This window comes from Pseudorca crassidens, chromosome 2, assembly GCF_039906515.1.
Source record: "Pseudorca crassidens isolate mPseCra1 chromosome 2, mPseCra1.hap1, whole genome shotgun sequence".
Lineage (NCBI taxonomy): Eukaryota > Metazoa > Chordata > Mammalia > Artiodactyla > Delphinidae > Pseudorca > Pseudorca crassidens.
The window spans coordinates 45,231,114-45,253,342 of NC_090297.1; the positions used below are offsets into that span (position 1 = coordinate 45,231,114).

A 22,229-nucleotide genomic window follows, 5' to 3' on the forward strand; every position below is an offset into this window, starting at 1 on the left:
TTTTCAAATGAAGATATATCTCTGCGTCGAGTGATGTTTTTTCAACTGGGATGAGTAGCCTGCACCACAGCCCATCCCGCTGAGAGTAAGGGGGTTAAATTAGTTTTTAGAGACTAAGCACTCTGAATCAGATCTTTTAGTTTATTTATACTCCTTCTTTTCCTAAAAAGTATTTTGGGCATCTTACAGAAATTTTGTAGCACAGCCAGATTAAATTAAAAATAGGTGAGGGGATCAGCACAAAGGAAAAATGAAACAGTGAATACAAAAAATCCATTCTGTGAGGTTGTACTTGTCCAGGGGAGCCCCAAAGTTGACTCTCAGCTTGCTAGCAGTCAACAAATGGTACAGAGATGGGGTCTGCTGACTAGGCCAGTTGCCTGTTTCTATAAATAGCTTATAGTGAAACCATGCACACCTGTTTACTTATTACCTATGGCTGCTTTCGTGCTACAGTGGCAGAGCTGAGTAGTTGTGATAGAGACACTGGCCCAGAAGCTGAAAATATTTACCGTCTGGCCCTTTAAGAAAAAGTTTGACCCCTGGTATAGAGAAACATTGTGAGTTATGCAATTCACCGTGTCCAAAAGACAAAACAGTACTCTACCCAGGAAAAGCCCAACCTTCCTGTCAGAGGCCAGGGAGAAGTTCAGAAGGTCTCAGGGAGGACCCTGCATAATAAATTGAGCAACATCCTCAGTATGATTCTTTTGACAAATACAGCAGTACATTTCATAGGGCTTCATACAAAAATCTGCTTATAAAATAGCTTGTTACAGAATCTCAGAGTCAGATGCGAAAGATTATCTAGTGCTCCCAAACTCAGGGCTCCTCAGGTTATTCATGATCCAGAAGTTATTTCCATTATTTCCAAAAGCTCTTTCCCTTGATAGAGCAGTATGCACTTAATCCTGGGCCCATATCTATTAAATGACGTATATTTGGCAGACATGAGCTTTTCCAGTCAGGGACTAGGGTGTCGGTTAATAGAAAGGATCTAGGTTTTGAGAGGTTGGCATCTATTGATGTAGTCCTGTAACCTGGGGTCTGAATTCTGCAGGTAACAAACAAATCCTTGCCTGCAAGATTCAGCCTCATGATCTCAGCCATCTTAGTGGCTGTTTGAATTCCTCCTGCGGCAAGTACTCACTGCCTCAATCAACTGTTAACTTCTTTAGATGGTCATTCCTGAAGCTGAGTTGAAATCTGGCTCTCATAGCTTCTGCTTTTTATTTTAGTTCTGACCCCTCAGATGTCGGAACAAATCCCATCTCTCTCTCAAGGCTGCTTTTTCCCCAAAATGCTACCCGGCAGGGATAAGCATCTCTTCCTGAATGACTTTTTTTTTTTGGTTTTGGTTTTTTGTGACTGATGACTCTAAAGGTGTAAAGCAGGCTCTGTGGCTTACCAAGACCAAGTTAATAGAAGGCCTTCCTGAGAAAGTGCTTAGCCTTGCTGACGATCCAAGGAACCACATAGAGAATCAAGATGAATGTGTTCTGAATGTGATCTTTCACGCTCGTCTCTGGCACTCTACTGAAGACATCCCCAAGAGAGAGACGTACTGGTAAGTCTCCCCCAAGTCAGTAAGGTTTCCAACTGATGGATCTTGGAGTCAGCCTGTTGCTTTACATCTCCAAATGTCTCTTCTTTTCTCCAAGCCCAGTCATTGTGGACAGTCTGATACAGCTGTGTAAATCCCAGATTCTCAAGCATCCTTCTCTGGCCAGACGGATCTGTGCCCAAAACAACATGTTATCCACCACCTGGAATCGAGGTTGGTCCTCCTGTATAGCAGAAAGCCTTTGTCTGTTCATTGTCTTTCTGCTCTTAGCCCCATCACCAGCTTATATTCCCTTCCCTGCTGCCATACCTATTCTCACTCCCATCCTTCATGGTCCAGTTTTGTGGCTCAGACATTGAAATGACATCCTCAGTGTCATTTCATTAGCCATAACCCAGCCTTTTTCTTTTTTGCGGTACGCGGGCCTCTCACAGCTGTGGCCTCTCCCGTTGCGGAGCACAGGCTCCGGACGCGCAGGCTCAGCGGCCATGGCTCACGGGCCTAGCCGCTCCACGGCATGTGGGATCTTCCCGGACCGGGGCACGAACCCGTGTCCCCTGCATCGGCAGGCGGACTCTCAACCACTGTGCCACCAGGGAAGCCCCAGCCTTTTTCTTTTTTAATCATTTCTTTTCAAGACTTAATTCAAACCATATCTGTTGAGTGCCTCTCAGTGCCTAAATGTTGAAGATAAGGAAGTAATAAAACATATAGTCTGCACTCCAAAGCTCATATTCTACTGCAAGAGCCTTCTTACTCCATTCATGCTTTTCTCATTTTCCAAATCCATTTTCCACATAGCTGCTAGAATGATCTTTCTAAAGTGCAGGTTGTCTTATGTCCCCTTCCCTGTTTCAAATCCTTCATTGTCTCGCAATAGCTTGACCATTTATCGTGGTATCCAAGGCTTTCTGTGATTTGGCCACCACCTGGTCTTTCTAGTCTTATCTCCTGCTCTCCTGCTCCCACCTCCATTCCCAGTTTACACTTAGCCACTTGCAGCTTTTTGGCATCAAGCTTTGCCTTTGCATGTGCTGTACGTTCTGTCTGGAATGCTCTTTTCTTCTTTCCTCATTTGACTAAATTCTGTGTGTCTGCATGACTCAGCTCAAGCCCCCTTCCCATGTGAATCCACAGGTTAGTTCTGTCTGTGCTCCTTGTGTCCATATGCCTACTTTTATCATAACACACATTATTACTATATTGTGATTATTTAACATCTGTCTGCCCCACTAAACTGAACTTCTGATGATAGAGACTGTGTCATATTCATTTTTGTCCACAGTGTCTAACAGTTCATGCCACACAAAAGGTGCTGACTGAAGGGACAGGTGAATTAATACCAAACCTCAGATGTTTTAGACAGGGATGTTCTGAGATCACAAGTTCTGTCTTTGGTGAATCCTGGAGCAGAGAAACCAGCTGTGGAGTAATTTGGGGTTTTCAGGACATCTGCTTGGTCAGGTTTCTCCAACTTGCCCTTTGAGTATGGACTTCCTGGCAAGGAGTCAGCTTTGTAGAGGTAATGGCACCACTAAGGAAGTTAGTGAACCTCATTAATAGAGGAGTACTTGTTGGCCCATTATCAAGTATTACCTCTAATTAAACTGCCCCATTTGGAGCTGTTGCTGGAGGAGGGATGTGGAGGGAATTGAATTGGAAACCACAGTAGCGTGGTCTGTGGGGAGAACCTAAAACCCAAGGTTAGGAGAGGTCCAGGCACATTTATCTTCCTTTGACATTATGTGTGAGGAAACAGGAAATACTTGAGAAAACTGTTCTTGAGGTGTGGGTATGATGTTTGCATACCCAGTAAGGGAGGACACATGCTAATTAAATGACAGTGCTGTTGGCCAAACCAGTTTTTTTTCCCCACATCTTTATTGGAGTATAAATGCTTTACAATGTTGTGTTAGTTTCTGCTGTACAACAAAGTGAATCAGCTATATGTATACATACATCCCCATATCCCCTCCCTCTTGAGCCTCCCTCCCACCCTCCCTATCCCGTCCCTCTAGGTCGTCACAAAGCATCAAGTTGATCTCCTTGTGCTATGCAGCAGCTTCCCACTAGCCATCCATTTTACATTTGGTAGTGTATACTCTCTCACTTCATCCCAGCTTCCCCTTACCCCCCACCCGTGCCCTCAAGTCCCTTCTTTTATGTCTGTGTCTTTATTCCTGCCCTGCCACTAGGTTCATCAGTACTGCTTTTTTAAATTCCATATATATGCGTTAGCATGCTGTATTTGTTTTTCTCTTTCTGACTTACTTCACTGTATGACAGATTCTAGGTCCATCCACCTCACTACAAATAACTCAGTTTCATTCCTTTTTATGGCTGAGTAATATTCCATTGTATATATGTGCCACATCTTCTTTATCCATTCACCTGTTGATACACATTTAGGTTGCTTCCATGTCCTGGCTATTGTAAATAGTGCTGCAGTGAACATTGTGGTACCTGTATCTTTTTAAATTATGGTTTTCTCAGGGTATATGCCCAGTAGTGGGATTGCTGGGTCATATGGTAGTTCTATTTTTAGTTTTCTAAGGAACCTCCATACTGTTCTCCATAGTGGCTGTATCAATTTACATTCCCACCAACAGTGTGTGAGGGTTCCCTTTTCTCCACACCCTCTTCAGCATTTATTGTTTCTAGATTTTTTGATGATGGCTGTTCTGACCGGTGTGAGGTGATACCTCATTGTGGTTTTGATTTGCATTTCTCTAATGATTAGTGATGTTGAGCATCTTTTCTTGTATTTGTTGGCCATCTGTATGTCTCCTCTGGAGAAATGTCTATTTAGGTCTGCCACCTATTTTTGGATTAGGTTGTTTGTTTTTGTGATATTGAGTTGCATGAGCTGCTTGTATATTTTGGAGATTAATCATTTGTCAGTTGCTTCATTTGCAAATATTTTCTCCCATTCTGAGGGCTGCCTTTTTGTCTTGTGTATGGCTTCCTTTGCTTTGCAAAAGCTTTTAAGTTTCATTAGGTCCCATTTGTTTATTTTTGTTTTTATTTCCCTTGCTCTAGGAGGTGGGTCAAAAAGGATTTTGCTGTGATTTATGTCATGGAGTGTTCTGCCTATGTTTTCTTCTAAGAGATTTATAGTGTTTGGCCTTACATGTAGGTTTTTAATCCATTTTGAGTTTATTTTTGTTTATGGTGTTAGGGTGTGTTCTAATTTCATTCTTTTACATGTATCCATCCATTTTTCCCAGCACCACTTATTGAAGAGGCTGTCTATTCTTGCCTCCTTTGTCAAAGATAAGGTGACCATATGTGCGTGGGTTTATCTCGGCTTTCTATCCTGTTCCGTTGAGCTATATTTCTGTTTTTGTGCCAGTACCCTACTGTCTTGATTACTGTAGCTTTGTAGTATAGTCTGAAGTCAGGGAGCCTGATTCCTCCAGCTCTGTTTTTCTTTCTTAAGATTGCTTTGGCTATTTGGGGTCTTTTGTGTTTCCATACAGATTGTAAAATTTCTTGTTCTAGTTCTGTGAAAAATGCCATTCGTAATTTGATAGGGATTGCATTGAACCTGTAGATTGCTTTGGGTAGTACAGTCATTTTCACAATATTGATTCTTCCAATCCAGGAGCATGGTTTATCTCTCCATCTGTTTATGTTATCTTTGATTTCTTTCATCAGTGTTTTACAGTTTTCTGAGTACAGGTCTTTTGCCTCCTTAGGTAGGTTTTATTCCTAGGTGTTTTATTCTTTTTGTTGTGATGGTAAATAGGATTGTTTCCTTAATTTCTCTTTCTGATCTTTCATTGTTAGTGTATAGGAATGCAAGAGATTTCTGTGCATTAATTTTGTATCCTGCAACCTTACCAAATTCATTGATTAGTTCTAGTAGTTTTCAGGTGGCATCTTTAGGATTTGCTATGTGTAGCATCATGTCATCAGCAAACAGTGACAGTTTTACTTCTTTACCAATTTGTGTTCCTCTTATTTCTTTTTCTTCTCTGATTGCTGTGGCTAGGACTTCCAATACTGTGTTGAATAATAGTGGCTAGAGTGGACATCCTTATCTTGTTCCTGATTTTAGAGGAAATGCTTTCAGTTTTTTACCACTGAGAATGATGTTTGCTGTGCGTTTGCCGTATATGGCTCTTATTATGTTGAGGTAGGTTCCCTCTGTGCCCACTTTCTGGAGAGTTTTTATCATAAATGGGTGTTGAATTTTGTCAAAAGCTTTTTCTGCATCTACTGAGATGATCATATGGTTTTTATTCTTTAATTTGTTAATATGGTGTATCACATTGATTGATTTGCGTATATTGAAGAATCCTTGCATCCCTGGGATAAACCCCACTTGATCATGGTGTATGATTCTTTTAATGTGTTGTTGGATTCTGTTTTCTAGTATTTTGTTGAGGGTTTTTGAGTCTATGTTCATCAGTGATATTGGTCTATAATTTTCTTTTTTTGTGATATCTTTGTCTGGTTTTGGTATCAGGGTGATGGTGGCTTCGTAGAATGAATTTGGGAGTGTTCCTCTCTGCAATTTTTTGGAAGAGTTTGAGAAGGATAGATGTTAACTCTTCTCTAAATGTTTGATAGAATTCACCTGTGAAGCCATCTGGTCATAGACTTTTGTTTGTTGGAAGATTTTTAATTACAGTTCCAATTTCATTACCTGTGATTGGTCTGTTTATATTTTCTAATGCTTCCTGGTTCAATCTTGGAAGGTTGTACTTTTCCAAGGATTTGTCCATTTCTTCCAGGTTGTCCATTTTATTGGCATATAGTTGCTTGTAGCAGTCTCTTATGATCTTTTGTATCTCTGCAGTGTCAGTTGTAATCTGTCCTTTTTCATTTCTAATTTTATTGATTTTAGTCCTCTCCCTTTTTTTCTTGATGAGTCTGGCTAAAGGGTTATCAATTTTGTTTATCTTCTCAAAGAACCAACTTATAGTTTTATTGATCTTTGCTATGGCCGAACCAGTTTTTAGACAGATAGGATCATCAGCCTTGGTCAGTTACCATCACATTGCGCTTTGTAGTATTTGATTTGTATTTCTCAAAACCCAAGCACCACGAGGAAGGTTTGACCCCATGGAGAATCCCTAGGAGGCCATTCTCCGGGAGTCTTTCCAGACGGCATTTGGCCTCCTGTGGGGACCTCTGTGAGGGGCATCTGGACACATTCACAGCGTGCAGTCTTGCTGCTCAGTCAGATGTCAGTTCATTTCCTCATATACCTATGTGTCCCTGTGGCAAATATGCTAATCTGACTTAAGTGAGGCTTTCTGACTGGCTCTATTTTTTTTTTTACTCTGAGCTGTTGAGGGCAATCTGGCCCTCTTCCTGGATTTGGTAGCCTTTCTCCTTAGCCTGTAGTTTCAGTACTTCTCTCTCTCCATCCCTCCTTCCTACCATATCATACTCCAGTTATCTGGATTTATTTCCCTAAGCGCTGCCATGGAGCAGCATGCTCTGTGCTTTGGAACATGTTACTCCTCCTTCAGTAGAACAGTTTCCTCACTTTTCTTTGCCTGGCAAACTCTGACACAGCAGTTTTCAACCAAGGGTGGTTTTACCCTCTTGGTATTGTCTGGAGACATTTTTGTTTGTCATAACTTGAACCAGACCTGGGGCTGGTAGTGGAAGTTCTATTGGCATCTAGTGAGTAGAGGCCAGGGATGCTGCCAAATACCTACAGTGCATAGGACAGCCTCCCTCACCAAAGAATTACCTCATCCAGAATGTGAAGAGTGCCAATGTTGAGAAGCTCCGCTCTTATCCATCTTTCAAAAGCAAGTTTAAAGGCATTGCTTCCCTCAGGAAGCTTCTCAGGTATCCCAGAAGAGGTCCGTTGTCCCCACCTCTGCTCTCTCTGAGTGTGGTTCATACTCTTGTACTCCCTAGCCAGCTCCGTGAAAGCAGAGAGTTACTCTCACTCATTTCTGCGTCCCCAGCTTAATGCAGGTGCCTGGGAGGGTCTGAACCCACAGCCTCTGAGCCCACAGAGATCCCCAGGCCTCAAGGCTCACTGGAAGGAGAACACAGGAAGAAGAGCGCATTGGTCAGTCCCTCTCTCAAGAAACCCGGGATTAACACCTTAACAAATGTTTTTTTTCTTTTAGGATAAAAACTATTCTTAACTAATCCTTTTTTTAAAAATTTTTAATTTTATATTGCAGTATAGTTGACTTACAGTGGTGTGTTAGTTTCAGGTGTGTATCAAAGTGATTTAGTTATACATATATCTATTCAGATTCTTTTCCCATATACGTTATTGCAGTAGGTCCTTGTTGAGTATCTGTTTTTCTTTTTTTCTTTTATGGAAAGAATTGAGGGAGGCTTCCTAGAGGAGGTGATGATTGAGGTGAGGTCTTTTTTATTTATTTATTTATTTATTTTTGGCTGTGTTAGGTCTTCGTTTCTGTGCGAGGACTTTCTCTAGTTGCGGCGACCGGGGGCCACTCTTCATCGTGGTGCGCAGGCCTCTCACTGTTGCAGCCTCTCTTGTTGTGGAGCACAGGCTCCAGATGCACAGGCTCAGTAGTTGTGGCACACGGGCTTAGTTGCTCCGCGGCATGTGGGATCTTCCTGGACCAGGGCTCAAACCTGTGTCCCCTGCACTGGCAGGCAGATTCTCAACCACTGCACCACCAGGGAAGCCCCTGATTATCTGTTTTATATATAGTAGTGTGTATATGTTAATTCCAACCACCTAATTTATCCCTACCCCCCACCTTTCCCCTTTGGTAACCATTAGTTTGTTTCTAAGTCTGTGAGTCTGTTTCTGTTTTGTAAATAAGTTCATTTGTGTCATTTTTTTAGATTCCACATATAAGTGATATCATATGATACTTGTCTTTCTCTGACTTACTTCACTTAGTATGATAATCTCTAGGCCCATCCATCTTGCGCAAATGGCATTATTTCATTCTTTTTTATGGCTGAGTAATATTCCATTGTATATATGTACCATTATTCCATTGTATATATGTATCTTTTTTATCCATTCCTCTGTTGATGGATATTTAGGTTGCTTCCATGTCTTGGCTGTTGTAAATAGTGCTGCAGTGAACACTGGGGTGCGTGTATCTTTTCGAAGTATGATTTTCTCTGGATATATACCCAGGAGTGGGATTGCTGGATCATATGGTAGTAGCTCTATTTTTAGTTTTTTAAGGAACCTCCATACTCTTCTCCATAGTGGCTGTACCAAGTTACATTCCCATAAACAGTGTAGGAGGATTCCGTTTTCTCCACACCCTCTCCAGCATTTATTGTTTGTAGACTGTTTTTTTAATTTACTTATTGTATTTATTATTTATTTTTGGCTGCATTGGGCCCTCACTGCTGTGCGCGGGCTCCCTCTAGTTGTGGCAAGCGGGGGCTACTCTTCACTACGGTGCACGGGCCTCTCATTGCAGTGGCCTCTCCTGTTGCCGAGCACGGCCTCCAGGAGTGTGAGCCTGAGCATTTGTGACACACGGGCTCAGTAGCTGTGGCTCGTGGGCTGCAGAGCGCAGGCTCAGCAGCTGTGGCGCATGGGTTCAGTTGCTCCGTGGCATGTGGGGTCCTCCCAGACCAGGGTTCAAACCCGTGTCCCCTGCATTGGTGGGCAGACTCTCAACCACTGTGCCACCACTCTGCAACCACTGTGTGAAGTCCCTGTTTGTAGACTTTGATGATGGCCATTCTGACTGGCGTGAGGTGATACCTCTTAATAGTTTTGATTTGCATTTCTCTAATAATTAGTGATGTTGAGTATCTTTTCATGTGCTTTTTGGCCATCTGTATGTCTTCTTTGGAGAAATGTCTATTTAGATCTTCCCATTTTTGATTGGGTTTTTTTTTCGATATTGAGCTGCATGAGCTGTTTGTATATTTTGGAGATTAATCCCTTGCCAGTCGCATCGTTTGCAAATACTTTTTCCCATTCTGTGTGTTGTCTTTTTGCTTTGTTTATGGTTTCCTTTACTGTGCAAAAGCTTTTAAGTTCGATTAGTTTCCAATTTGTTTGTTTTGTTTTTATTTTCATTACTCTAGGAGGTGGATCAAAAAAGATATTGCTGCAATTTATGTCAGAGTGTTCTACCTATGTTTTCCTCTAAGAGTTTTATAGTATCCATTCTTACATGTCGGCTTGTGCAGGCTTCCTCGTGGGAGGGACTGGTGCTCGCCCACTGGTGGGTGTCGCTGGGTCTTGTCCCTCTGGCGGGCAGGGCTGTGTCAAGGGTGTGTTTAGAGGGGGCTGTGGGCTGAGGAAGACTTTAAGCAGCCTGTGTGCTGATGGGCGGGGCTGTGTTCCCGCCCTGTTGGTTGTTTGACTGGAGCCATCCCTGTCCTGGAGCCTGTGGGCTGTTGGGTGGGGTCAGGTCTTGGCATCAAAATGGTGGCCTCCAGGACAGTTCACGCCAATGAGTACTCTCCAGTACCTCTGCCACCAGTGTCCTTGACCCCGCTGTGAGCCACAGCTGCCCCCCGCCCCCCCCGCACTTCCCCAGGAGACCCTCCAAGATCAGCAGGTAGGTCTGGCCCAGGCTCCTATGAGGTCAGTGCTTTTTCCCCTGGGTCCTGGTGCACACAAGACCCTGTGTCCGCCTTCCAAGAGTGGCATTTCTTTTTCTCCCAGTCCTGTCGAGTTCCTGCAATCAAGCCCACTGCCCTTCAAAGCCAAATGCTCTGGGGATTCCTCCTCCTGATGCCAGACCCCCAGACTGAAGAGCCTTTTGTGGGGCTCAGAACTCTCACTCCTGTGGGAGAACCTCTGTGATGTAATTATTTTCCAGTCTGTGAGTTGCCCACTCAGTGGATGTGGGATTTAATTGTATTTCGAATGCACCCCTCCAACCATCTTGTTGTGGCTTCTTCTTTGTCTTTAGAAGTAGAATATCTTTTTTGGTAGGTTCCAGTCCTTTTTTGTCGATGGTTGTTCAGCAGTTAGTTGTTTGTTTTGTGTGTGTGTGTGTGTGTGTGGTACGCGGGCCTCTCAGTGTTGCGGCCTCTCTCGTTGTGGAGCACAGGCTCCGGACGCGCAGGCTCAGTGGCCATGGCTCACGGGCCCAGCCGCCCCGCGGCATGTGGGATCCTCCCGGACCGGGGCACGAACCCGTGTCCCCTGCACCGGCAGGCGGACTCTCAACCACTGCGCCCCCAGGGAAGCCCAACAGTTAGTTGTTTTGGTGTTTTTGTGAGAGGAGGTGAGCTCAGGTCCTTCTCCTCCACCATCTTGTTCTCATGTCCCCTTCTATTCTTTAGAATGAAGATCACTAGATTAGGAATGATGTGACCTTCATTTCAACTCCAGTCCTGTTACATGCTTGTTCTGTGACTTCAGCCAGGCCACTCAGTCCTTTGGATCTGATGTTTCCTGGTCTACTCCAAGGCCCAGCAGAGGCAGAGGCAGAGGATGGCACCCAGACATCAAGTGAAGGAGGCTCACCTGCTTACATGATAAGCGCAAGGATGAATTTCCAAAGTTCTGTTGTCTGTGATGAGGCAGATCAGATAGTAAAGCTGTGAAAGACTTGAGGAGCATGGCAGGATGAAAGCTTTAGACTTTGCCTAGCTAAGGCTTTAGACCAGGTTAGACTAATCGTTTTTCTCCCCCTTTAGAGTCTACTCTTATTCAGGTCCATGGTTCCAGTGGAGCCCAACTGAATGCCAAGGATCCTCTGCCCCCCATAGCCTCCCAAGAGGAAGTAGAAGCTACTAAGAATCATGTTCTTGAGACCTTCTATCCCATATCTCCCACTGTGGGTCTTCAGGAATGCAATGTTTATGATGTGAACGATGACACAGGTAAGTATCAAAGCCTTTGACTTTAGGCAGTGTGCAGATGAGGGACAAGCTTTCTCCAAAGAGAAAGGAAACACTGAGTACTTAGTATCTGCTAGGCACCTCATGTGCATTTTCTCCTAAGAGCCGTGTAGCAGCCCTGTGAGATAGGTACCAGTAAACCCCATTTTATAGGCAAGGAAACTGAGACTCAGGGAGGTTTGGATTGGCTCAAAGGCTGACTTTACTTTTGACCCCTGAGAAGTAATTCTGTTACATCAGTTGTAATGGGTAGCTTGAGGGGCTTTTGACCAGGCATCAGGTGTTTCCTTTATTCATAGTTCCCTTGAAAGGCACCCCCTCTCTGTGTACCCTGTAAACTCTGCCAACCTCCTGCTAGGATGGAGGAAGCCCCACAGTCCTTGAATGGGGCTCTTCATCCCACCTCCGTCAAACAAAGCACCACCACCTCCCCAGTGAGCCAAGACAGAAACTAGGGAGTCAGGCTGCGCAGGCCTGCAGTTCCTGCCATCCACTCAGTCATTAAGGTAGCACCTTTCTCCTTAACCTCTCTCCATTTCCACAGCTACACCTCAGTCAGTCCCTACTGTCTCTCATCCAGCCTATTACCACAACCTCTCGACAGGTTAGTCTGACCCAGGCTGTTTTCCTCTCTGGTCCCTCTAGTTCACAGTTCCAGAGTAGCCTTTTGTTTGTTTGTTTTATAAATTTATTTATTTATTTTTGGCTGCATTGAGTCTTCGTTGCTGCACGCGGGCTTTCTCTAGTTGTGGAGAGTGGGGGCTACTCTTCGTTGCAGTGGCTTCTCTTGTTGCAGAGCACGGGCACTAGGGCGTGTGGGCTTCAGTAGTTGTGGCACACAGGCTCAGTAGTTGTGGCTTGCAGGCTCTAGAGCACAGGCTCAGTAGTTGTGGCTCACGGGCTTAGTTGCTCCGTGGCATGTGGGATCTTCCCGGACCAGGGATCGAACCCGTGTCTCCCCTGCATTGGCAGGCGGATTCTCAACCACTGTGCCACCAGGGAAGCCCCAGAGTAGTCTTTATAGAACACAGATTTAATTCCGTTGCTCTCCATGCCCACCTCCCCATTGCCTGTTGGATAAAGTTTGAACTCCTTAGCTTATCACATGAAGGCCTTCACATCTGACCTCTGTGCCTCTCTCCAGCCTCATCTTTGTCTCCTCCCCCACAAGCCCCCTGTATTCCAACTGTGGCTTTTCTCACCACCATTCTTTGGCACTTCCTTTTCCCTCTGCCTGCACTTTTGACCATTCACCTCTTTTTGTCTTCGTTTAATGACTACTCATCTGTCACAATTCATCTTAGGACTCACTTCTTCCCAGAAATGCTCTGCAACCTCGCAGTCTGGTCCGGGGCCTTTCGTCTGTCCTCACACAGCCCCCTGGCTTCCCTCGTGTCTTGACATGTCCCTCTGTGTGGGTGTGATCAGTTTTCCTGTCTGTCTCCCCTCTAGACTTGGTGAGCCCCTCAAAGGCAGTGCAGGCACCACGTGGGCTCTGTTCCTGGTTCCTGTGTTAGAGCTTGGCAGAGAGTGAGTGCTGAGTGTTGGGTACTCACACGTGCGGAGGAACTGAGGCAGACAGGAAAGTCATGTCTCTTTTTCTTAAGTAGTGCTCTCCTCTGGGATTTTCAGAGCCCACACTTTCCCAGCCTCTTTCTGCCTCTGTTTCACCCACTTTCGCTAATCCAGGTCAGTCATTCTAGAAGCCCCCAGCCTCCGAGGGTTTGCTCATGGCCATGTAGGGGAAGCAGTGGTGACCTGGCAGGGTTGTGGGTGAGATGAACAAGTGCTGAACTTTGATGCTCAGCATAGTGTTGTGAGGTATGAGGCAAGTCATTTGTTACTAATAATCAAGTATTGAATTTTGCAAGTGATGTGCATTTTAAAAAAATAATTACCATAGATTTCAGGTTATCCTTCTAATATCACTGTCATCTGTGTGCTTGAATGAGCGAGAAAGGGGTGGAGTTAGAGCTAGCCTGCAAGAATCACCTGGAACAGGTTGGCAAACATTTTCTGTAAAGAACCAAATGGTATTTTAGGTTTTGCAAGCCACGTATGGTCTCTGTCACAGCTACGTAATAGACATATGTAAATGAGTGGGTGTGGGTGTGCTCCAGTAAAAATTTTATTTTCAAAAACGGGCCAGATTAGGCCAGCAGGTTGACGTTTGCCCGCCTCTGAGCTATAGTGATAATATCTACCTCTACTGAGTCTCTGTCGTGCCTGGCACTAAGCTGAGGTCGGGTGACTTTCCTGAGGCTTTGGGGCAGGCTGATTAATCTTTTCTACCCCTCCACATGATGGCATGTCTTGCAGGATTCCGGGAGGGTTATCCTTACCCATATCCCCATACCTTGTATTTGCTGGAGTCAGCCAATTTACGACCACACCGCTTTCAACCAGATCAGCTGCGGGCCAAGATGATCCTGTTTGCCTTTGGCAATGCCCTGGCTCAGGCTCGGCTCCTCTATGGGGTACGTATGTGGAGAAGACCACCGAGCTGCCTTACATTGTGTTGGTTTCCTGCCTTACACTACTCAAAGGAAAGGGGGCATGGAGGGATTTATTTTTTTGCTTGACTGAGGAGTTTTAGGGAGAGGCACTTCCACTCACCCTACAGAGATGAGCTGCCATCTGCTGGGGGCCTACGATGTGCTTGTCTTTAACATAAGATGCCTCATTTTTTGTATCACAATAACCCACAAAGTTTCATTGCGATCTCCATTTTTCAGATTATGCCTCTGAATCCCAGGGAGGCTTGTCCAGAATTACACAGCAGTAAGTGGTGGAGAAAGGATTGGGACTAGGTAGACCCAACTCCTAAGGCTTCAGCTGTCTGCTCCAGCACACTGCCTCTGTTCTGTACTGTTGGAGCCCAGAGCACAAGGCTCCATCGGGCAGGCAGAAGGAAGTGAAGCAGGAGATGGCCCTGCCCACCCACTCAGGACAGGTTCTGAGGACCCAAGATACCACTTGGATGGTAGCCCTTTGATTCTAAGAGGAGGTCTCAGGGACCTAGATGTTATAGAATGCAGACTGAGTGGTTGTCACACAGTGCTGTCCCATGATTGGAGGAAAGCCTGGCGGGGGAGCAAAGGCCTCCAGGAAGGGGATGACAGTATGGGAGTCCCCAAGCAGGCCTGGGACACCAGATCCCTGGCTTTTTGTGTGTGTGTTGTGGGGCGAGAGGGGAGGGATGATGTTGAGGGCTGCTGTCGGGCTCCCAGGTATTGGTTAGAGCCTAAGGCCCTCCTGGAGGAGTGATGAACTTCAGAATGTTCTGTTTCCCATCTTACTTGGTCTCAGTGGGGTTGGTACAGTGTGGTTAGCCTAATGAGATAGAGAGTAGTATGGACCTTGCCTGTGTTGAGCATCTGCTACGTGCCAAACATTTAGTTAGGGCTCTTTACAGCAGTGGTTCTCAAAATATGGTCGTGGGTTAGCAGCATGAACATCATCTGGGGACTTGCTGGAAATGCAGCTTCTCAGACCCATCCCAGACATCCTGCATCAGAAGCTCTGGGGGTGGGGCCTGGCAGTCTCTTTTAACAAGCCCTCCAGGTGATGCTGGTACAAGCTCAGATTTGAAAACCACTCCACTAAAATTTGAGAACCATTATTTAATCCTTGTAGCAACCCCCCACCCCGTGGCAGATACTATTAGCTTCATTTTAGAGATGAAGAAACTGAAGCTCAGGGAGGCTCAGTAACTTCCCCAAGGTCACACAGCTAAGAGATTAGCAGCTGTCACATCTTTATGTGACCTTCTTGTGTCTTTCCAGTCTTTGGGAGGTTATCTTAATTCCCATTCTCTGACATACTTTCTGAAGGCTCTGGAAGGTTTGGTAACTTGCCCAGAATCCCACAGCTAATGAGTAGGGAAGCAAGCATTGGAGCCCTGATCTCTCCAGCCTCAGAGGACATGCTGCCTCCTGACTCTGGGCAAGGATAGGGAGGCAGAGATAGTCACATGCCAGGTTCCAGGCCTGCAGGCTCATTGTAGCTTCTGTGCCAGCAGAGCATGGGTAGCATTGCTGTCACTAATTGCCACCCAGTTGGGTAGGAGAGGAGGCCTCCCCCAACCCCTCCAGGTACAAATTATTCCTGGGGATGTGAAGTTGAGCAATTACGGGAAGAGCCTCTGTGTAAAAGGTAAAATTGCTGAGAAATTTATGTACTACCTGCAGTTTTATTGATCTGTAGAGGGAGATAAGAGTCAATACAGAATTCTCAGCTAACACTTAGAGGTACTTTTCTTTTTTATTTCTCATGCAGCTAAAAACAGGTATTTCTAAGGCCAACAGTCCCAGTGTGGCCTACACTGAGGTCTGACATTAGCTATTCCTAATGTCAGATTCAGCCCTGGAGCAATGAATGTAGGCAGCATCTTTGAATCAAGGATGCTTTGCTTCATGGGGCCTGCCTATTGAATCTTTGTCCAGTGGATAGCAGTCACCAAACTGGATTCCTGCAGGCTCAGTAGGGTGAACATACGATTTGTCATCCAGACTGGTATACTTTTGAGAATGGCAGAGGAGCTACTATCAGATACAATGGGACACTAGGTGTAGACCAGAACAGTAAGATTCCAAGTGATTTAATAGCCTGGGGTCTGATCCTGGGTAACCTTGAGCAAATTATACCACCTCTCTGAACCTCAGTTTCCTCATCTGTTAAGTGGGTATATACCACTGGATTTTTGAGATTAGAGGTGACTTTATATAAAACTGGTGTGATACCTGGCACATGAGAGGCCTTCAGTAAATGGTTGCTAGTAGTATTACTGTTACCAAGTGGCACTAATTGAAAGAGGTAATCAGCAAATGTGTTGACTGGTGGAATCCTGGGGCCGACACAGCTGGAGTAGACACTCAGGAATCTGACACATACTCAGAGTTGCAGTGAGAGGCTGAAGCTCAGGTGAGGTGCCTGCCAGTGGGCTTAGGGCATTCCAGATGCCCAGCGCTGAGGAGTAGAGTAAGGCAGATGGAAAGTGTGACTGGTCTAGCACCAGCCACTGTAGGTGCTGATGCCACACATTGTTGTGACTTCAGATGAGTCACTGCCTCACCCCGTCTGTTTCCTCAACTGTCAAATGGAGTGAGAACTGAATGAGATTATATATATTATGTGAATTGACCCTCCAGGTTAACATTTGATAGACGTCACTGTTGTCACCATCAGGTTACGGCCATGAGTTTGAGGGGTTCGCCGTCATTAACCTCCCAGCTCATCCTTCTGTGCAGCTTGCCTGGCAATCACCTCTCAGTGGCAGGAATTAGTACTTTAATGTGCTCAAGTTGAAGAGCAGGTACCCCGGGGCCACGAGGCATCTGAGGCCAGGCAGAGCCAGGCTGGGTGCGGGCAAGAAGGCCTGGCCCTGGACAGTGCCCTCAACTCCGCATTCTCTTTTCAGTGTCCTGCGGGGGGAACCACTAAAGAGGGGTGGGTTTATTTCAAAGACCAGAACTAGAAATTGCCTGGTTTGTGCTGCTCCTTTCACCCCACCATTTCTGATTTGATTTACTTGTCCTCTTTTCCTCTTAGAACGACACTAAGGTTTTGGAGCAGCCAGTAGTCGTGCAAAGTGTGGGCACTGATGGACGTGTCTTCCAGTTCCTGGTGCTACAGCTGAACACCACAGATCTGGCCTCTGATGAGGGTGTCAAGAATCTAGTCTGGATAGACTCGGATCAGCTCCTCTATGAGCATTTTTGGTGTCTCCCGGTGGTCAGAAGGAAGGCAGTTGTGGTAAGTCCAGCTGCCTCTGGCCTGGTGATGGGCCCAGGGCCAGGACTCACCCTCCCCAGAGTGAGCCTGGCTTGGGGTTGACGGGATGCTTGTGAGTGGGGCCCCGGCTTTAGGGTCTTCATGCTCAGGACCTCTGCCTGGAGGGATACTTCAGCCCTGCCCATTACCTAAAACAGTGCCTTCCACCCTGGGCCCCAGCCCGCTCTTCACCTCACCTCCCGTGCTCCCCAGTGCCCACCACGCCCAGCTCCTTGTAGCTGTCCAGTACGCGCCGCTGCCTGAGTAGCTCAGGATCCCAGTAGGTGCTGTTCCCTTTACAGAGGAGGCTGCTTCCTTCTTGCTCCCTCCTCCCTCTCCCCCACCCAACCTCCCCCATTTCTCTGTCATCTGCTTGTCCTCTAATTGTCATTCCAGGTTTAGCATAAAGACCCACCATCCCAATCCCAGCCTTGCTTAAGTACCTTGGGTGGGTTCCCATAGCCCCTGGGTCCCCCCAATCACAGCGCAGTCACGCTGCTGTTCTATAGTTATCTGTTTATGTGTTCTTCTCCTCTGCTAAACCGAGCACTGATTTCCTCAAAGGCTGAGTCCATGAATGATGCGTTCATTTCATTCCTCCATGGCGTTGTCGCTCACTGCTGCACCTTCAGTGCTCAGCTGACAGAGAGCAGGCCTGTGTTCTGTGTAGTGGGCAGTGGCAGTATCTAAGTAGAATCAATATGTAGTATCAGGCAGTGATAAGCACTCTGAAGAGACAAAGCAGGACTGGGGGATGAGACAGAACAGAGTGGGGTGCTGCTGGATCTGTGGCTGACGAGCCATGTCCCACACAGGGCCTCAGTAGATTTGTTGAAATGTAGTTGTTGAGCCTTTGAACATTATCTGTAAGTTAGTGGAATGATGAGTTCTCCAGTGTCTGTCAATATTGTCTACCCTTAAAATGCCTACTGGTCTGGTCCCTTCTCTTTGGCCCCAGACACCATTCATTGTCCCTCACCTGTGCGGCCACACCAGCCTCCTCCGCGTCCCTCTGCTCTTAGTTGTGCTCTCCCTCTCCCCTTCACGTCTTCAGGTCCTCTTCTTTCAGCCTCTTCCTTCCAAAATAGTGGCTTAGTGCCAGGCCTGTGCTGGTGTGGTCACGTGACTCCTCCTCACCTGTCTCTTCCCGCACCCACCCCACCTCCACCATCACGGACCCTGGGCTCCAGCCTCACCCTAGCTCTTCCCACCTTCATTTGTGCCTCCGGACCAGTGCATATACTGGCCTCTTTGAAGTCTCCTTTTTTCTTTCTGGCCCATTCTGTTGTACTTGCCCTTTAAGACTCATTCATACATGCTCTCTTCCATGTATGGAAGTCAATGTGTTAGTTATTTTCTCCGCTGTTTTCTTAGCATCTTTTTCCTACTTCAATTATGAGGCCCATCACCTTGTATTATCACTATTGCAAACCTGGCTGGAAGCTCCTTGAAGGTGGGAGCCAGATTCAAGTCATTATTGGGTTTCCAGCACTGGGCACAGCTCTGATACAGAGAAGGTGCCTGATAAATGTGTGTGGAAGGAGTGAGGGATTATTGTCCCTGGCAATTAAAAGGGGCAACAGAACATTTGTTTGTGGTGGTTGAGGTGAGCAGGATTAGGGATCAGGGCAATGTCAACAGACGATTTGGCTGAAAGGTTCTGGGATGCTTTGTATCCTCCTCGCTAGTCCAGCGCCCCCGGCATCTCTTGGCAGCAGCTCCCCAGCGCTCCTCCTTGGTCGTGAGAGAAAGAAACAGTTATTATCCAGGCACTTAGGATTTGCATGAAACCTACCTTTGTTTTAATTGCTGCCATTAAACCTAGTAGCAGGATCCTAATGGGCTGTGTTCTTTCCAGGAACCTGTTGGGCCGACTGGTTTCCAGCCAGAGACATTCAGGAAGTTTTTAGCTCTGTATTTGCACGGTGCTGTGTGAGTCAAGGACCGTTCTGAGGCCTGGAGCTCCCTGTGCCCCTCTCCCCCTGAGGGTCCTGCGGCCTGGGTGGTGCCTGGGGCCTGCTCGGAGCCCAGTGCTCCTCTGGCTGGTGGTCTCACTGACAATAAAGAGCCTTCTGGTGCACTGGAGCCTGTGCTTGTTGTGGGGGTGCCATCGGGGGGGGGCACCCACAGATGCGTGCGGGCCCTTGCCATGAGCCTGCCTCCGCACAGGTGCTGGCCCTGGAGCCTGACCTACCCCAGCTTTGTCCGTGACCCATCTTGTGACTTTAAATAAGAATCTTCATCTCTCTGAGTTTCAGTTTCTTCATCTGAAACTTGAGGCTAATGTGACCTACACTGTTTGCTTCATATTAGGTGTTCTGTGATGGTCGCTAGGTTCTATGGCATTACTTAAATTGTGGACACATTCCACAATGACTGCAGAAGATCTGAATAGAATATTCAGTGTAAATTTCTCACTAGTACCTTGGTTAATGGACTGAGTACATCCCTGGTTCAGCTGGCCTCTGTTCAGATAGCATCAAGTCCTGCTCTGGGCCAGGCAGCTTATACACAGCATCTTGTTCAGTCCTCACAAAACCCTTGCAAGGTAAATGTTTCCATATTCAAGAGAAGTGTTGAATTCCTACTGTGTGCCGGGCAGCATTCTGGGCCCTGTAGATGAGGAGGTGCAGATAGTGTAAGGAATTGCTGAAGGTCACGCAGCTGGTGTCGTAGGTCGACTCCCCTAGGAAACCCGGAGATGGAGATTTGCAGGTGAAAGCTTGGGGAGAGCCTTGAGGGTCAGCACGTGCGGGGAGTGATGATAGCAGCACCGGGTGGAGGAGGGACTGAGCTCAGTGAGTTTGCACCTGAGGCCTTGGCTGGTTCCCGGCTCCGTGGGCCCCCTGGAACAGAGTTGTCCTCATGGAGCCGAGGTGCTGAGCCTTTCTACAAACACCAGTGACTTGTCAGCAGTCACTGGATAACACTGCTCCCAATTCGGGAGAGACCTCGGGTGAGGTGGCTTTGTTGGGCTGAGTGCGATTCCCGAGGGACTTTACTGAGAGCAGGCAGCCAGGACACTTCCTGCTGTGGGAGGATCACTCTGAAGAGGGGTCCGGGAGCCCATGTCACCTCCATCCATAACAGTGCTGTTTCCAGCCCCGTGTCCCTGACTCCCAGGTTGTACTCCTTCCACTTTACAAGGTACCTTTTAGGCTGGGCAGGGCAGGGTTTACCGGGAAAAGGACAGATTGGGCTGGTGGTGGTGTGTGTGAAGGGGTTACTGGGGAAGGCGGCGGGTGTGCAAAAGCAGGGGGGCGAGAAAGATCCTGGAGCACTGGGGAGTGGTTGGAAATGGGGAGCGCAGGGAGGGTGGGGGTGAGGCTGGAGGGGCAGCTCTCAAGGGCCTTGAATGCTGGCGCTTCAGGCTTCCCCAGATAAAATTTGTCCCCCACCCAAGGCAACTCTGGTCCTTTTCCCCAAGGGTAACCACAGCTTAGAGTTTCTCATGTAGCGCCATTAAAATGTATATGTATAATAAGGATGTATATATGTACATTGCTTAGTGTCATCCTATTTATAGACCATTCTGCACCTTCCTTTTTTCACCTAATACCTTGGCATCGCAGGATCTTGCCCCATCAGCACATATGAGCTATATTGTTTTTTTGAGCAGCTGCATTAATACCTGTCGATGGACATTCGAGTTATTTCTAGTTGTTAGCTATTACAAATAATGCTGCAGCGAGCATCCTTGTTCACGTATCTTAGAGTACTTCTGCCAGCGCAGCCACTGGATAAATTCCTAAGCAGAATTGCTGAGTCAAAGGGATTTTTTTAAAGAACACTCTGTGGGCGTGTGGAGGGCGAGTTGGCAGGGCGACTGTACCGAGTAGAGCTGGAGGCCACTGCGGTCATTCTCGGGTGAGTGGTGGTGGTGGCTTGAAGCCAGGCTGAGGGGGCGGAAGCCCCCTTGCTACTGGTGGGAGAATGGGGAGTGAGAGGGCGAAGCCAGCCTGGGTCTTGAGCGTGTGGGTCAGAGGCTGCAAGTAAGTGGGCCGTCAGCAGGTGACCTTGCAGCTTGAGAACTGCCCTGATAGGGTGCCAGTGTTACAGGGCAGGCCTGGGTGCTCATCCCAGCCCCTGGAGTGAGGACAGCCCTAGTGGTTGGCCTTCGTCTGTCCTCTTGGACCTTGCAGCTAAGCTGTGGAGCTTGGCACCCTCCGCTCTCTCCCTTCAAGCACCTTGCAGCTGGTCTGCAAAGTGAGGCAGGCAGGACTGGCGTTTCTATCCTCCCCATGCAGGTGAGGAGACTGCGGCTCAGACACCACGTGGTGTATTGTGAAGAACTGGGAAGTTCATATGTGATGACAGCTGCTTCCTCCATAGAGTTGTGCCTACCTCCCCAAATCCCAAACGCCCACCTACCTCATCCTCCCCACCCTCTTACCTTCCTCGTTAAACACAGGGAGGGAGGAAATACAGGATGATTTTCAGGCCCTATTTGGCCTTAGACTTGAGAACAGAGTACTCACCTAGTCAGAGCCAGTCTGGGAGAAGGAAGCAGGAGGACTGTGTGAGGAGGGTGGACGGGGATGTCCCACTATTAGTATAAAAGTCGCCCTATAGGGACTTGGACTTTTAAGCAACAGGCATTTGGAACCAAAATTTTGACACTGGCATTATGAGCACGTGTGAACGTGCTCTCATTTGGTCATGTATTTAAGTGTCATGTTGATCCATTAGAAAGCTCAGTTCATTTCTGGCAGGCATCAGTGGACTGGGGAACGCCATTTCCAAGAGTCTCCTATATTCTACCTTCCACTCAGATCCTGAGTTTCCTCATCTGCGGAGTGGGAATAAAGCACCTCCCTTTCAGGTTTTCCCTACTTTGGGATTAACAGGCTGCATTTGACCAGGAGGTTTCAAGTAGATGGGTCTAGAGGTTTTCAGAAGCTCCGTGAAAAGGTGGGATTACTTCGGGGGGCCCTTTAGGCCGTCTCTGTCCTCTCCCAAGGCTGACTCAGGCTGGATGTAGGGCAGGTGCTCGCCAGAGGCTCTGTGACTTGCTGGGCTCTGTCCTTCAGCAGCAGGCCTGAGACTGGCGTAGGAGCAGGCCAGGGTCACCTCAGGCTTTAGACAGCATCTCCCTGCTTCC

The 22,229-nt window shown here is 47.1% G+C and overlaps 1 protein-coding gene across 2 annotated transcripts in view; it reads left to right on the forward strand.

The window, feature by feature from the left end:
- MRPL37 (mitochondrial ribosomal protein L37) overlaps positions 1-19,208 on the forward strand; it is a 21,396-nt gene extending 2,188 nt beyond the window's left edge. Inside the window, exons 2-7 of one of the 2 annotated variants that reach the window (XM_067726248.1) lie at positions 1,384-1,567; positions 1,662-1,777; positions 11,153-11,338; positions 13,676-13,833; positions 16,907-17,110; positions 18,987-19,208. In XM_067726248.1, the coding sequence (XP_067582349.1) occupies positions 1,384-1,567; positions 1,662-1,777; positions 11,153-11,338; positions 13,676-13,833; positions 16,907-17,110; positions 18,987-19,064 (926 nt within the window). In that variant the 3' untranslated portion in view covers positions 19,065-19,208. The remainder of the gene's footprint in view (positions 1-1,383; positions 1,568-1,661; positions 1,778-11,152; positions 11,339-13,675; positions 13,834-16,906; positions 17,111-18,986) is intronic. The other variant, XM_067726249.1, reaches the window with a different exon arrangement.
- Positions 19,209-22,229: the final 3,021 nt, after the last annotated feature.